At 48.8% G+C, this 16,960-nt stretch overlaps 1 protein-coding gene across 1 annotated transcript; it reads left to right on the top strand.

Annotated features, from left to right (window-relative positions):
• Nucleotides 1-1,309: 1,309 nt before the first annotated feature.
• LOC135896527 (uncharacterized) lies at nucleotides 1,310-14,138 on the top strand. The gene is made up of 3 exons (XM_065424955.1): nucleotides 1,310-1,427; nucleotides 8,109-8,151; nucleotides 13,604-14,138. Exons 1-3 carry the CDS (start codon nucleotides 1,390-1,392, stop codon nucleotides 14,000-14,002), a joined length of 480 nt encoding a protein of 159 aa, XP_065281027.1. The 5' UTR covers nucleotides 1,310-1,389; the 3' UTR covers nucleotides 14,003-14,138.
• Nucleotides 14,139-16,960: the final 2,822 nt, after the last annotated feature.

The raw sequence follows: 16,960 nt of genomic DNA, 5'->3' as shown, positions 1-16,960 counted from the left end.
AAAAAAGGAAACGCATCAAGGCAGATGACGATTATCGTTGTGTGACAGATATACACTCCAAAGGGTGTAAACTTTTCTTAGAGTGTTTGCAAGAGCATGGCACGCGTAATGCGAAGAGGCGACGAGAAGTTCATTTGAGGGATCGCCAGCTGTTTGTGCGCAGGCGCGAGTAAGAGCGGGCGCGATGGATGGATGGATGCAAAACTTTGATGAAGGTCCTGAGGTACGCAACTCAGTGCGCTGCGGGCCGCTCCCACGTTGGGACCATGCCCCACCGCCACATCGTGGGCCCTCAGGACAGCCCGTAGTTGCGCCCCGGCGCGAGATAGAAAATGTTTGATCTTTTGCTCCTTGAATATATGACTCTGCCTATAGGCACTACGGAGGAGGTTTCTATGTAGGCGTTTGTCCCTAGGCGTGCCGGCGTTGCGGAGTGGGGTCGTTTGTTTATGCTCGGACGCTGGCTACCGGCGCGATAAAATAGGTGAAGCAGAGGGCACTGACGGCCGATGTCATCTGCAAACCGTACGTATACTGAGATATTCGCCGTTGATCATTCCTAATCCTTCCCGGTCTATAGCTTGTATTAAGGATGCAATGAATGGGCCGTCCAGCGAGCCGAGGAAGCCGCCAGGGCCAACAACCCTAGGCCGTAACCTAAGCGGGGTCTAGGCCCACTCCCCCACCAAATCGCAGGGCACTCAATAAAGTTACTTGAATGAATGAACGAATGCATGAATGAATGAATAAATGAATGACGGCCTTGGTGACACGTACAACCATGGCAACGCCCCGTTTCGAAGGGGATGCCATCATCATCATCATCAATATTTGTCTCTCTCTCTTCCATCTCCTTTCATTCCCTTTCTCTCTCCCTCTGTGCTGTTGAGGCACTGCGCTTTTCCTCTTTACAGAATCTCTCCCTCTCGCGACGCCGACTAAATGGAAGCTTCACAGAAAGAGTAGAGCTGTAATAGACAAACTGTTGAACGCGCAACTGGCTCCCTTTGCCGCAAGCCGCAGCTTTTGCTGCACAGAATGCCGCTCCACATATCGTGTGCGAGGGACGAAAGGGCAAGGGAAGTCGCCGAAAGGCGGGATAAATGTATTCCTACTCGCGCTTTTCGCCTTAGGAAAGGCAACTCCGCGCTCAAAAGCTTTCGATTGATATAAATACCTATAATCATCAGGTCAACTAACTGGAACTTTTGATCATCCCCAGCGCCTAGTTCGATCAGCCCACCACACAACTTCACCTTGATTTACTTTCCCGTTTAGGTTTTTCTCTCTCCCCTTCCTTGGCCAAACCCCCGTAGTGGGTAAGCGCCACAAGTAAGCGAAGCAAGCAAGCAAGTGAAGAAGCAGAAGGGGCAGCGCCGTCCGCAGACAATGTGGGTCAGCCTTCTGGTGACTCATCTTGGTCTGTGGTAAGCGTGCTCACAGTTTTTCTCGGCTTCTACAGCTTCTCACGCGTATGTTATTGTTGCTCATGTGCGAGCGAAACGTTGTAGCATACACTGAGAGCGACCGCGGTGGCGACTTAAATTGCAGTACGGAGTTTCGCCTTTAGCTGAGTTTAGACGTTATCCTCTTTTATACACCGGATGTCGTGTTTTTAAGAGTGCGCAGAAATCTTAAAAATCGCCCGTGGAAAATAGTATGTTTCTTAATTGTCGCTGAGCTAGATTACTCAGAGTCGGATATTCTACTTGCACGAGTAATAGAAATTAATAATCGACTAACAAAATTTACGAATAAGCTTTTTTTTAACAATTACTTCACTGCACATACTACATTTTACGAACTGCACCCAGTTCGCAAGGCGTATGCACTTAGAACGAATTTTGAGAATAATACAAGTTTCGATATATTATTTCCCAAACTGCGCGACGAAATACGCGGGTGTTCCAGTTACTTTCTTGCTTTGCAAGTTGGACGACGATCAAGCTTCGCCTTTAAGAGTGGAACGCGATAGCGTTCAAAGATCCCTGACTGCTTCCCACGCTTCCCGGCCATTGGAGCGTATGTAACCGTAATCTTTACCGGGAAACGCTGGCCGCGAACCTCTTGCGACCTCTTGCATGGGCCGCGATGCGGTGGAGGCTTGCGCCAGCTGGAGGTATTGTAAGGAACCGGGCACGCCACTCCGTGGTTTCCGAGATATTCGCGCGCCGGAGCGCGCAAACGGCGAACGTCGTGGCCGGCCTATGGATGGTAGAAACGCCGAAAAATGGGTTTCTTTGAGTGTTCGCGTTACAGAATTTTGTTTTCTCGTATAGACAAATTACAGTCCGAGAGCCATGATGTCTGCACGTTGTGTGCAAGTGGTAATTTACGATTTTTCCCGGTATTTTAGCTTGAGAAATTCAATTAGTTCAGTAGATTCCTTGCGTAACATGGGGAACCTATTTGCGTGGTTCGAAAAAAAATTTTGCCGAAACAACGTCCGACGCCGACATCGAATTTTCTGAGACACGGACTCCTAAACGCTATCGCGTTAATACACAAAACTGCATTTTGTTAAAGAAATAAGTGGAACAACTGTATTTTTACAGCAACTTCGATGGCGCGTATCGCAAAACCCGTGCCATAATCTCAGAATTCGTTCCGAGTGGGCATGCATTGTGAACTCGCTGACTACAATTCTCAGATTGCAATGTGTGTCGTACAATAGTTATCTAAAACTTCCTTAGCAATTTGTTTTAATTGGTCGATTACGCATCTCGAATTTCTGTACGAGTAATGTCCCCCGTTTCCAGTAATCTATCTCACGGAATGGAATTGTACCACCTGACACAGTCGATCTCTACAAGCAGCAGTGCTAACAAGACGAGAACGAGGAAAAGAGCGTGGCTGCTAGCGCTGCTGCTTGTAAAATATAAACTTGCACCAACTCGCCCAAGTTTCCCCACAATTCTTTATATAGTCTAAAAAGCAAACTGTATATGCCAGGTGTTTCATGGCGCACATTAGGACTAGAAGCAGGCTGGTACGTAGGGCATAGAAATAAACACTCTGCCGAACGCAAGTTCCTAAGTACGTACACAAAGGGCGATATATAACGTAAAGCTACTCCAAACTGTTTCTTTTCCATTTCTGCAATCAGCCCTCCTCTCAGGCCCGTACCAAGGATTTTTTTTCAAGGATGGGGGGGGGGGGGGTTACGAACGGCGGCCATATTGAAAGTACATGTACTCGGCTTATTTTCGTATGTGAATCCAGCACATCACTTAGATATAATAATTAGAGGGTACTTTTAAATTAGTTGTAGCTAAATAAGAAAAAAAAGAATTGGTGTGGTAAATTTAAATTCTCATTAAAGGGACACTAAAGGTTACCAGAAAGTCAAGTTAAAGTGGTAGAGCAATGTTCTAGAACGTCTAAGGCTTCAACATAATCGCGAACAGAGCTTTAGTAACCGAGAAATTGAGGTAAATGCATGACGCGATTTGAGACCCCCCAGCGACATGCCGGTACTAGCTCGATGACGAAAGCACTCCTCATAATTTGTGTTACAAAACTCAACTACTCGTATTGAAAATATCATTTCATTCGATTATAAGACGGAAGAAAATGCTACTTGTTTACATCTATTTGATTCTAAGAAAAAATAACATTGACGTTACCCTTCTTAGTATACGGGTGGTCGAAAGGTTTCGTTTTCGCTCGACTCTGCGCGCTCGACTCTGCGCCGCGCACGCTTTGGAGTTTCAGTAGTTTCGTTATCGCGTCGTGCTGTGCGGGTTCTGCTAAAGCCCCTCAATTTTCCAAAAGTAGCGCCATTCTTAGATCTTTCCGCCACCCCGCTCACCCAGGCGCTTCCTCCTCCACTCCTCCTGTCGCCCCAGCCTCCTCCGCTCCCCCATTGGCCAGTCTGTGTCACGTGAAAGCGGGCCCCGCGCTTTTGTATATTTTTTTCTTTCCGGCGCAGAGCAGGCGCCGCGCTTTTGTATATCTTTTCTTTCCAGCGCGTTGCGACCCCCAATCTTGCGCCTGCGACCCCCATTCTTGGGCCTGCGCGACGAAGTACGGCAGGCGGTTTGAAGGAGCGCGGTAGTTTTATACAATGTGTTAGGGCCGAGTGCTTAATTGCGATGCCGTGCTGCTGCGCCTACGGTTGCCACAACGGACCCAGTGACGGCAAAAAGCTTTTTGTTTTACCATCCGCCGGGCGCAACGCAAAACGAAGAAAAGTGTGGATTCACAAGATCGGGCGGGCTGACTTCGAGCAAGTGGCAAAGAACGCGCGGCTTTGTGAAGTGACACGGCTCCTCCAACCTCTTCTTTTGACGCCCGTGTCAAAACGGGCCCATGTCCAGTGCATTGGGGGTGCGTTAAAGAACCCCAGCTGCAAAAAAAATTAATCCAGAGCCCCCATTATGGCGTGCCTTATGAGATCGTGGTGTTGGGATGTAAAACCCAAGAATCAACTTTTCTTCTGTCTTGTGTGCCTTGACTGTTCCAGTTAACGCAACACTGCTTCCTTGTGAAAACTTACAACGCAAAAGAATACAGACGCACGTAGTATACAGAGATAAAATTAGCACTTCAACAAAAGTGTTGCTGGTGCCAATGAGGGAGGCGGATAATTATTTTCTGAACCTCTTTCCAGTTGTCCCATCAAGTTCCTTCTTTCTTTTCTATCAAATTCTAACCATTTGCACTGTAATAAATAAATAACGATTTCATATGCTGGTACGTTGTTAAAATTATCTATACCGCCTATGTGTGAAAACGTTGCTCATGGCCACCACAACCTGTGCATGAGCTACGTACATCTGTAAAAGGCGCGGAACAGAAACGGCCCTGCTGCCAGGCATTGCTGACCGCAGACAGTCGGAATCTCTCACGCGCCGGCCGAACAAAAGCATCCTGCAGGTACGTAAATTAACCTACGAAACCACGTGCACATACTTTCGCGCTGTCAAAACCTGAAACTCTGGTAATTACTCGCGTGTCTGAGCACACCGCGTGCTTGTGTCGTGTTTCAGCAACACGAACTTTCAACGTGCGCGCGCTTTACGCCTTAAATACTACTTGAATAATGGTGCTTTTCTCTATTTCTTCCGCAAATCCGACACGACATTCTTAAGGCCAGTTACCGACTGACAAAGCAAGATCTAGATTGAAGAAACTGCTCCGCAGGACTCGAACGAACTTTTCCGCGGATTTCCTCCCGTAGCGTGTTAGCCGTCGTCTGCTACGGCAGGCCCACCGCCGGCGGCGCCACCATCGAGGCCGCGCCGAGCGGAGGAGGAGGGAAGTGAATGGCGCTACTTTGGGAGATTGAGGGGCTTTAGGTTCTGCTGGCTCGCGAAACTTTCATTTCGAACAAGCAGGGAGAATGCCACGTCCTTGTGATGTCGTGGGAAGCCTTCGTTGCTTTCCCGCTCCGGAGAGCCGGTGTCGAGGCCGCCGTCGTAGTACGCAACGACGCCGGCAGCGCGAGCCCTCAGCAGCAGGTCGCGCTCGTCAGTGCTCAAATCGCTGAAGTTGAGCCCAGCATCGCGAGCCAATCTGTCGTTGTCAGGGTCCATTGCGACGAGCGTCGAAGTTTGCGTCATAGAATAAAGTGCCAGCTTATGGTCGCGCGTTTCTCCTTCCGCTAGCCACCATACTCCCGCTTTCGCTCTGCTGTCGGCTCTGTCTTGGCTCTGTTCCTGGCCGCGCGTTTGCGTTTTGCGCAGAAAAGCCGTAGCGCCGTCTGCGGACGCCGTTCTACTCACCGATGGTGCAATGTCACTATGAGGCCATGATGTCAGTACTCCTCGATAGGAGGGCGGGCGATTTGAACTGCGCTAGAGGTACGCGGACGCTTCAGAACGCATTTTCTCTTAAAATAAGTCTCTCCTTGGCACGAAACAAGCGTTTCGAGATTTCTGGGATTGCATTTCAACAGTCCACGTTCACTTAATAGTAACGTTTAGTGTCCCTTTAAGACAAGGAATAAAAGTTTGTAATATAACACCACCGAATACGGGGACAACGCTGCCTGTGTTTCATGAACGAAAGCTAACTGCCTTTGCCATGCTGTTACCGTGCCTATATCATATAGAAGTTTTGCTCAAAATAGTTTTTCGCAGTCAGAGAAATGTGTTTTTCGTAGTAGTTCCGAACGCTAGTTGCCATTTCTGTGTAGATGAATGCACTTATCGCGAATGGTGATGGGAGATCTAATTACATTTTGTATCCACTTTCTTGGGCGTGCAGAACCGTTATTTGTGCATATGCTAAATGCATATTTGCACATGTGCATATTTAAAACCATTCGCAACAAGATCTTGCGACAGATATAAAAGCGGGCAGGTGGGAGAGGGAGTGCTGAGGTGGCCTTGTAAAAGTGAAGGCTTCAGTAACGGAAGAAGAGGGAAGTAATATCAGGAAAGTTAAATTGTACGAAAAGTTTTCGCAACTGCTCGTAGGCGTGTGTCTTTTAGTCTCACCCAAAAAGTTAACGCACGAAAAAATGTCAGGGGGTGGGAGGGGAAGAGGTCAAGATTCCCTAACTCGCACCCCCCTCCCCCCCCCTCCCCCCCCGCCAGCTACGGCCTTGCCTCCGCGATTGCTCAAACATTTTTCGGTATACCTCTGCTTCGCTTGTGTGTCACACAACGTCGCGAAAACCGCAAGAGCTACCATTTTGATGTGACGTGTGCTTACTCATTATGCATCACTAGACCGAGCAAAAGAAATGCTTATTTCTGATTCCACGCCTTTTTCGTATTTTGCCCTCCGCTATTATTCAATGTAGATGCAAACAGGTCAACCTAGACGCAGCAACAGTAAAAGCAGACGAATTTGCGCTGCTGCTATCAAACATATGCGCACGCTGCAGGTTTAGAACAGGAAGATGAAGGTAACGTAGAGGTAATGAATGAAACCGCAACTCGGCTGACTTGAGAAACAGCAATTGAAGTGGGAGGTAAGGCACCAAGGTAAACCGTAGGTAAGCTCTCCGAAGTAACAAAGAACCTAATAAAGAGCCGACAAAGCATGAAGATGTCTATATCAATAGATCAGACAGAATTCGCTGAACTATTAAAACTGATCAACATGAAGAAGGTAAGGGATATTCGAAATTACAACTAGGAAAACGTTGAGCAAGCAGTAAAAAACGGTCCCAGCAATGAAATCAGTGAGAAGAAAAGTTCGCACAGGACAAGGCAAGATGCATGCAGAAAAAAATAAGCAGGGTAATGTCGTGGCGAGAACGAACTTATTTGCGCTTAATAAAAATTTTAACACGGCCGCACATCGTTGTAGATCCATTTTGGCACGTATACGACATCACTCTGCCAGGCTCCTATTCGCAGAGGATCCGTGTTAGCAGCATTTTTAACCTTCCGTTGCACGCCGCCGCGATTTTCGACCAGCCACTGCAAGCTAAGCAATGTAAGCGAAGCAATCGCAGACTCCGGCACAACCCTACCCATCCCGTTATCTAATTCTACTGCGCTAGCTCGGCCCACGGAAACCCACTGTACTTATGCATGCTCCTTGTCTCTTGTCAGCCAGTAAGAAAATAAAAACCTGTCGAAACAGCCATTGTTATTGGCTTTGAAATCAAACCAAAGTGACCTCTTATGAAAGAGAAGAGCGATTGATGGGGTGGTTCAAACAACGCTGTGCTTCACTCGTGCCGGCGGTTACGTAAATTTGACGTCAGGGGATCGGAATAAAAAACATATTGGAATAATTTTACGTTATAGGGCCGAAAGTATAGGGCGGCAAAGTACATTGGCGTCGCAGTTAACGTTTAAACAAACGAAGTAAATTAAATTATGGATTTTCAACGTCCCAAAATTAAACACATAGGCAATGTACAGACGCTCTAGTCGACAGCTCCTTATTAATTTAATTGAACATGCAGCCTACGGGGTTCTAATTTCCAAACCCCAATAGGTGAGTCTTTCGAACGGTTAATGGGAGAAAGTAATGGGAGACACGAAAACACGGACTATAGAAGAAAAGCTGCTCGCAGGGACAAGCGCAGTATATAATCATATCTGCATACAAGCTATAGAGCTTCGCTTACTTCGGCAGTCATCTTGGACCGTTTCTGCACACGTCTCCCTCCCTCCCTCTCTCTCTCTCTCTCTCTCGGTCAGGGACTGGTGCACGTGCCCAAAAAGTGGATTCTGCTGCTTCTGGGTAAGCCCGCGTGTTTCCGGCAAAACCCTTTGTCGTTTATATTATACGCAAGCGTTCTTTTAAGCGGAAAAGAGATCCGGCCACCGACCAAAATGGTTTAAAAATGTGTCTACGTTTCGGCTCGCCCACGGCAGCCTTGTTCACAATGAAACAAGCGGCAGAGCTGGCGCACTTTACTTATTTATTTATTTATTTGCGGCTCGAGACATGATTAAAGGGAAGCTGAAGCGGTTTTCAATTTCCATGAATTGCTGGGATTGGGAAGAACAGACCTAATAATTTACGGTTCCGAAATTTTTTTTCTTCGTTTTGTTAATATAAGGGGCGGAAATCGCTTTCTAAATCACCCCTGCGGACACGCCCCCATCGCTTCCCGGAGCGCCGGGTGAGGAGGTTACCAGAGGAGAGAACCGGCGAGAGTGACGTCACTTGCGGGGACCGAGCTGCCGGACCGGCGTGCTGGCATGCGCTGGCATGCCTCCTTCCGTCCTGCGCTTTACCAGAGTCCGAAGGACTCTGGCTTTACTGAACGACGCTACGAGAGATTTGCCGCCGCCGCTGCCGCTCACGTTTGTTTTGCGATTTTCGTAGACTGTTCTTTCCTACTGTGCTGCGTGAGTGCCTACGGCCAAGGGCACCCAACATGCCCTCGTTCTGTGCAGCAATCGGCTGCGCGAACACACGCGGGCGAGACGATGTGGTGTTTCACAGGTTCCCGAAGCACAAGAAGCTTGCAGCGCAGTGCGGTGAGGAGAGATAAGTTCGTGCCGACGAAATCAGCTGCGCTATGCTCGGACCATTTCCGCGATAGCCGGATAGCCTTACGACAAATGCGGAAACGCGTTGTTGCTAGCGTTGCTATACTCCGTTTCATACATCAGGTGCAACGCTGTGGAGGCTTGAGATACTTCTTGCAGTGGCTGCGTTCGCACTTAGAAAACGTTCGGTGTTTCTTGACCCGATTTTTGAGAAAACTTTTCATGTATAAGCTCAGTTCTGAATGAAAAAAAAAGAATTTACCCATAGAAACAATCCGTGTACTTATACGGCTGCTAACACGTTCTTAATTTTCTTTTCGGCATTCTTTAATTGCAGCCCGTCGCGGCAGCTTCACGTGCATGCTCGCGCGAGCAAATGCCGCTGGCACGCTGCGAACCATAGACGGAAACGCGCGCAGTAATAAATTTTGGTAACCGGACTTCGTGCGTAGCTTTCACAGCGTTGCACCTGAGGTATAAATTTGAGTATAGGCTTGCCTAGTGACATTCGACGTACGGTTGCAGTTATCATGTTTACCACACGGCGGTGCTAAAACTGCCTAATATCTTTATGTCAACACTAGCATGGAGCGCGCATACCGATTCTTGATCGAGCCACAATCGCAAAGTCGTCGAACCATATTCTGAATAGTGCACATATAATCCCCCTGACCATCTCGATCTGGATGTGTACGATAAGCAACTTCCATGACTGTACCTCGCAGCACTGCATGTGCGCGCTTTGAAACGCGGCACTTATGTTCGCGATCGTGTATCAACGCTCAGAAAACCACGGGACTTCAGACAAGCACCGGCAAGGTGCTTGACATCGCGGAATTGTACCCGTGTTTACAATCTAATGAGAAGTTAGTGCTTCGGCATTCTTCCAGCAGCAAGTTCCCAGTGACACTTTAGCGCATTTTTTCTCCCGTCATTGGAACGTGCAGCTACATGAAAAAAAAAGCATACGTAACAGCTAAGATTTCCAGCGCGCGAGAAGGTGTACACATCGCTCTCGCTTTTGGCACACTCAACATCGTCGTTGCCGCCATCGTTTTCCGTATCGGCTGTCGGTTCGAACATGTGCGGCGAAAATACAAGCTGTCCGAGACAGCGAGAACGTTCCATAATGCTTACAACTCAGCTATGCAGCCAGAACAGAACAGCGTGCTACGCTCTCAAACGGCGGCGCCGACCGGCGACTGCCGCCACTGACGTCACAGCGGCTCCGACCAATCACGGGCAACAGCGGCGTTCGCGCGATACCCTGAGGCGCTGGTGCGCGTTTTCATGAAAAAACAGCCGCTTGCGCTTGTGTCCGCCCTTTTTGAACGAGATATTCGTGTTCAGGGGACTCAAAACTGTAGAATGCCGCAGAGAACTCATTTTTTTCGAAAAGTGTTTCAGCTTCCCTTTAAGGCACTTGTACATGGACGACAGATTGCCTTCGTTGCGATTAAGAGTGTGGGCCGTGGTTTGGAAGATTGTATAGTAACAGTCAGGCAAACGGAAGAACAGCCTTCTGAAACCGCGGATATATAGGTCGATCTTGTTTGTCTGTTCGTCAAGTTGGTTCAAACATGACACAACCTATAAAGCAAAAGACAGAAAGAAAGAAATAAGATGTCGGGGGTCGCATAATAATGACACTTTTCTTTCTGTTATTTTAGACTTCTATACTACACTGTACTGCAGCAAACGTCACGGGTTTTCTATCGCTCATCTCGGCCACCATACCACAATATTCATCGAGACGCAAAAGCCTGCATCGTTGGTGCACGTCTGCGCGTTCTCTAATAAATAAATAAATAAATAAATAAATAAATAAATAAATAAATAAATAAATAAATAAATAAATAAATAAATAAATAAATAAATAAATAAATAATGCATTAGGCACAGCCATGCTTGCGACAGGAGAGAGATTTAGGTTAAGGGTATGCAAACGTTGGGACCCGCTAGCTCCTACTGCGCATGCACAGTACCATGGCCCCAAGCGTCAGCGGGCCCCAACGCTTGCGTCCCCCTATTCTAAAAGCTCTAGTGTATGGTATTGCGTGGAGTGCCCGTTTGCTGCAGCTACAGTGTACCAGAAATAGGCCGCTCTCCTGACAGCTAGCTGCAGCATACGCAAAACGCATGCAGAAGCTGCGCGCTTCTTCAGATTGAGGGGCTCTATTTCCAGGAGGGCATGCAGCTGGCAGGTTAGGTGACAGTAGCCGGCATATAGGTGCCCGCGCGCTGGAGACATTTTCCGCTCTAAATACCGCTCCCCGATATATGGTCTAGCAAGGTGCTTTCCCAGCGCCTTTGACTGCTCCGCCTCAGGCTTATCACGTGACGTTTCGTGCTAGGCACGCTGCCCGAATTTTGCACTCTAAAGATTATCTTCAACTATCTGTCACCAGAAAAAAAAACAAATATAGAATGAATTTCTTGATGTTAAAGGTGCACTAATTTCTAGTCTTTCCTCCATGATATCGTCATTTTTGTCGTTTATCAGTGTTGCCCATGTCAGTACATTTATGGTCGTACTTTTACATCAGTACATTTACATCTCAGTGTACAATTACATAAGTACATTTACGGCTACGTCGTTGCGCTGCTCCCGTATACTTGGCTTATCGTGGCTGCTGTCTTAACAATGGCTCGAACACAGGACGGCACTCATAAAATGAATGAGCCCCATCTTTCTGCCACCCCTGAATATATGATGGTTGCCGTTGATGACGTAGTAGTTCTGCGGAAACCCGCAAGGTGGAGAGAAGTAATGAAAGAAGGGAAAATGAGACATCCACCCGTTCGTAGCAATTGCTACAAAGGAAACCCATACGGGTTCCTCGAAAGAAAAGCCTCATAGTTGAAGAAAAATTCGTCCTGGTCCGGGACTCGAACCCGGGACCACCGCCTTTCCGGGGCAGCCGCTCTACCATCTGAGCTAGCCAGGCGGCTAGCAGATGGCAGGGCGAAGTCGAATTTGTCGACAACACGAAGCAAATGCAAGAGTTTGACGTAGTAGTTCTGCGGAAACCCGCATCTGCTTCGCCCTGCCATCTGCAAGCCGCCTGGTTAGCTCAGATGGTAGAGCGGCTGCCCCGGAAAGGCGGTGGTCCCGGGTTCGAGTCCCGGACCAGGACGAATTCTTCTTCAACTATGAGGCTTTTCTTTTGAGGAACCCGTATGGGTTTCCTTTGTAGCAATTGCTACGAACGGGTGGATGTCTCATTTTCCATTCTTTCGTTGCCGTTGATGTTCACGCAATGAAACAACAGTCACACTGCATGCAACAAATATACGCCTTGAAGCGCATATCATCATCATCACCACCACCAACACCAGCCTATTTTTATGTCTACTGCAGGACGAAAGCCTTTCTCAGCGATCTTCAGTTAACCTTGCCTTGCGCTATAGCTGCTTCCAAGTTGCGCCTGCAGATTTCCTAATTTCCTCACCCTATCCAATTTTCTGCCGTCCTCGACTGCGCTTCCCTTCCCTTGCTGACTTGCCGGTGTAAGATTTGGCAGTCGTGGCTGTCGGGAGGACCTTGACTCTTCGTCGGGACTTAGGCGAGCAGGGTGTATTTACATTATTTACAGTTTACCCAAGACATACATCGACACTCTAGCGTGACTCCCAAAAGGAGCCCGCAAGACGATGCATACAGCAAACGAGCGCACAGCTCACGAGTACATTGACGAGCATAGAGCACGACGACGAGCACTCTCTAGCAGCCGACAGTCGCTGCTTATAAGCACTCCGTTCGACGTCATCGAACGACGTCATCGTAGAAAGTCCTCGTAGTCGCCTTTGTGAGAAGAGGGTAGGGTTTTACACACACACATGCCGCACAGGTTTCAGTGCTCTCTCCGAGGGCCGACGACCTTTGCAGCGCAGTCGTCGTGGTATCCATTGTCTGGCGTCCCCGTAGTCAGGTGGTCTCGCCCGACACCCGCCGGCGCCTCTAAATTCCAGAGCTGCCTTTTTCCTCAAGTCGCCACGTGTGTCGGCAGACTGTGACGAATCCTGGGGCAAATCCCCCTGTGACGAATCCCCCTGCCGCAGAGAGTGTGACTGTGACGAGTCGCCCTGCCGCAGAGAGACCATGACGACCCGGCAAATTAACCAACAATGCACGGGGCGCCAAACGTGGCCAGCCCTGCTGTCGTCACCGATCCTCCAAACGCGGCGCATGGTCGGTAGCGTTGTCGTCCTCGCTCGTTCTCTGAAGGGCGCCGCCACCGCGGGTCGGTCGAAGCACGTGCAGCGGGCTGAAATAGCTGGCACGTTGTCACCCCGGCCGGCCATTCTTAACACCGGGCAGGCAGGTATACATAATCGCTATGTCGAAAGGCGCGTTGCAGAAGACGAACATGTTTGATAGCATTTAAATAGACTCTATACGATGTATATCTTTTTTTTTCCTGTACTGGCTTCTCACCCGCGGAGAGATAACGGTGGGAAATTATTTGGCGCTCGGTAAGTTAAATGGGGCAAAAATTTTAGCGGTATAGGAAGCCAAAATCGTGGCGCAAAATTTGTCGGTGCCTTAAAAATGACGTCGCGTGCGTTTTGACGAAAGGGCGCAGCCGCGCGGTTTACACATCGGGCCGAACTCGTTAAGCGTCGCAAAAACGACGTTTCGGCGCGCGCAAACACTGCTGCGTGAAACGGAACCGCGCGTCGGCGCTCTGCAGCCGTGCAGGAAGCCTCCCGATCGCCAGCCCTTCTGCGAGCGGCTGCCGCCGGGGACGAGGGGGCCGCCGCTTCCGTCCCGAATGGCGTCCGGTGCGTCGAGCACGTGGGAAGAGCACGTGTACGATGACGTCGAAGTGCCCGGCTCCAACAAGCCGCAGCTGTACCTGCACACCAGGGACGGCCTGACCGACGACACCTACGAGCCGGTCCCCGACCAGGACCACGTCGAGACCAGCATATCGCGCGACAAGGAGAAGCGTGCCGTCTCGCCCGATGCGAAGCACTCCGCCGGGGCGCCCGGGGCCAAGTCGAAAGGAGCTTCGGATTCGGCGAAGCGTTCGCCCAAAAGCGAGGATGAGCACATTTACGAGGACATCGATGCCGCCCATATAAATTAGCAATAGTCGGTTAGGCTTACTTCCTGAACTATGTATAACCCCAATTTTTTTTTCGATACGCTCGAGCCATTGTTTATTTTTATTTTTTCGGCTCGCGGATCTGAGGAGGCGTACTCGAAGAAAAAAAAAAGTGAGAGTCGTCCGATTGTTTATTGCATAGCGATGAACAGTTTGCGTACACAAAAAACAAACCTGCACCAAACGATGTGGGAGCCTCTTGGTATATAATAGTTTGGTAACGATTACACATAGATGCACTTGTGCAGCAGTGACGCTATCCTCAGAACATTACAGTGAGCTGGGTTAATGCAGCGCGAGCTGAATTTGCGTTGTCTAAAGTACGCGCTCAGAATCTTCGTTGCATAGCCTCTATAGCTTTACTATTTGTTATTATTCTTTATGCGCGAGGTGAACTTGGTCAACCTGTATAGTTTATTGCGCATTTTGTAAAGTACGTTTGTCTGGTTCATATAATGTTAAAGCAACACAATGTTGACAGTATATAAGGTACTCACAGATTTGCTCAGTGAAAGCGGTCCTGATATGTTGTTCAAGTTTCAAAATGTTTGGGCCACCAAATGATATACCTGCAGGCAGCCAGAAATGGACTAAGCGGGAACCCTCAAGATCGAGAACTGTGCTTCCCTGACCCAGACTCGTACATATTCCCCTCGGCTCGGTACAACGCACGAGAGATGCCGCTAAGGTTAGGCTCAATTAACGACGGAACAGGCACGTATATGCAGCCGCTCCACAAGCACGCGCAAACACTTTGCAGCAATCGCAGCGAAGGAAGCAGAGCGCTGGAATACCCGTGAGCATACGGCTCGGAAAGTATAGAAATAGAGAAAATAAAAGAAAAAGAATGAACACTGGTATTAAAACGACAAAGACAAAACAAAGAGAGGAAATCGGGCAGGTCTCGTTGTTTGGTATTTAAGACAGTGAGGAGCTGTCTTGTAAAGGCACGGTAAATATAAGCCAATTAAGCCCAATCAATTCATTGCATTTGGGTATTGTTTATTTGAAAAAAAAATGACTCGCCATCCTGCTCCTGCGAAAGTGGATGTTCAGCGACGCTGTTTCAAAACCACCACTGCAACTGCTCAGGGTGTCATGCAATACTTTATTGATGGTTCACCGGTTGAAGGACACCGGCGCCACAGTCGACAAGGGCTGTATGTTGTCAGGATTGGGGGCTCAATCCCTTCGTCCGTGGTCCTTTGCCAAGATTGGAGTACGGCATGAATTCGAAGGTAGCTGGCCCATGCCGTCGTCCAACTTAATTTACGCTGAGATCGTTGATGAAGTGAAGAACTGCTTCTCATCGAGAACGAGGAAAAAGGGGTTTATTTACAGAAAATTAACTCAGTCTAACATGACTGTTTGAGAAAAATAGTATTAGTCCAACAGGACTGCATGAGAGAAGTGAACCAGTCTAACATGACTGCTCAAGAGAAGTGTGTCCAACAATCGCACAACCACAGTTTTTATACACTCGATCCGCTGGTCCTACGACGCGGCGGCTGTTCGTTTACACACCACCAACTCGCAGCTGCTCTGAAGACCAGTTTTCAGACACAAAGGCACACACATTCCGAAGCCCAAGCGACGGCGTTGAAGGTGGTGCCGTTCCGGAAAATCGACGCCGCTCGAGGGACGCTCGTTGTTTTGCAACATGCTGAACCGTGAGAGCGCAAAAATAAGACGTTCCCGCGGTAGCTTCTTCAGGCGTGTCAGATCAGCGCCGCGTTGAGGAACTCTGGAATCATTGTCCACACACCAAACTCGTCTTGTCACAATGTCGAAGCGGGCTGGAGGAAGGCGGCGGATTCCAGCGCAAAGGTCGCTTCTTTGAACGCCTCGCAGCTGCAGCGGCGGAGAGCGGGAGGTGCGCGTCTAGCACCCCTTGTCGTAATCGGGTGGCAAGGTGACAATCTTGTTGTGCAACCCGCCGTTCTTTACAGCGCCTCCATGGCCCCAAAAGTCTCGACTGTCTAGCGCTGACAACCGCTAGGCAGGAAGAGAACGGCTGCTGGTCAGGGGGGGATCGATGTCTTGGCTCGCAGCGACCACTTGTGCATTGATGTCACCGCCCCAAAACATCCAACAAGGACAGGCAACTGCAAAATGAACCCCACAACACGGCTCTGCGCCGAGATGACGTGCATTGGCTCTCACTTTAGACTCGCTAGGCTTCAAAAAAAACAACAACAACATAAGTGCAGAAACAAAAAAAATGCTGCATTTCACTATGCCAATTTCTGAAGCAAACTCCTGCTGACAAATTCAGCAATCATGGAGGGAATCCTGCTAAATGAGAGGGGATCTTCTTCGCTTAATAAATTTAACACTAGTAACCCTAAAATTTAGGCGGGACCCTCAAACGCAGAATTCAAATTAGCCTGCTCAAACCATCCGCATTGCAATGCAACTTTCCCTTCTTATATCTAACGGAGAAGTTGTACTCTTGGAGAGTGAGGCTCCATCGGAGCAAGCGGCCGTTTTTGTGTGACATTTGATTGAGCCACGTCAGAGGACAGTGGTCGGTCTCGAAGATGAACTTCGCTCCGTACAAATAACACGACAACTTCTGGGCGGCCCAAACCAAACAAGCGCATTCCTTCTCTGAAGCGCTGTAGGCTTCCTCTCTTACATTTAGTTTACGGCTGGCGTAGAGGATAGGATGCTCCTCGTTATCGTCGCCGACTTGACTAAGTACCACGCCCATACCTCTGTCGCTTGCGTCGCATTGAACTATGAATTCCTTTGTGTAGTCTGGCGCGCGAAGCACAGGGCGAGAAACCAATAGCGTTTTCAAACTTTGAAAAGCGTTCTCTTTGTCCTTATCCCAGTGTACGTTACTCGGTGCTCCCTTTCGGAGGGCGTCTGTTAATGGACTTGCCAATTGTGAGTAATTCGGAATGTACCGTTGATAGTACCCCACAAGTCCCAAAA

Source organism: Dermacentor albipictus, chromosome 1, assembly GCF_038994185.2.
Source record: "Dermacentor albipictus isolate Rhodes 1998 colony chromosome 1, USDA_Dalb.pri_finalv2, whole genome shotgun sequence".
Taxonomy (NCBI): Eukaryota; Metazoa; Arthropoda; class Arachnida; order Ixodida; family Ixodidae; genus Dermacentor; species Dermacentor albipictus.
The sequence above is the reverse complement of the archived record's forward strand: the minus strand, read 5'-3'. Positions and strand labels throughout refer to the sequence as shown.

What these genes read in the sequence shown, in the direction of transcription:
- LOC135896527 (XM_065424955.1), top strand. Translation starts at nt 1,390, where the DNA reads ATGTGGGTCAGCCTTCTGGTGACTCATCTTGGTCTGTG. An exon ending in GTGACTCATCTTGGTCTGTG is followed by an intron (nt 1,428 to 8,108) that starts GTAAGCGTGCTC and finishes TCTCTCGGTCAG; the next exon opens with GGACTGGTGCACGTGCCCAA. An exon ending in GTGGATTCTGCTGCTTCTGG is followed by an intron (nt 8,152 to 13,603) that starts GTAAGCCCGCGT and finishes GGCGCTCTGCAG; the next exon opens with CCGTGCAGGAAGCCTCCCGA.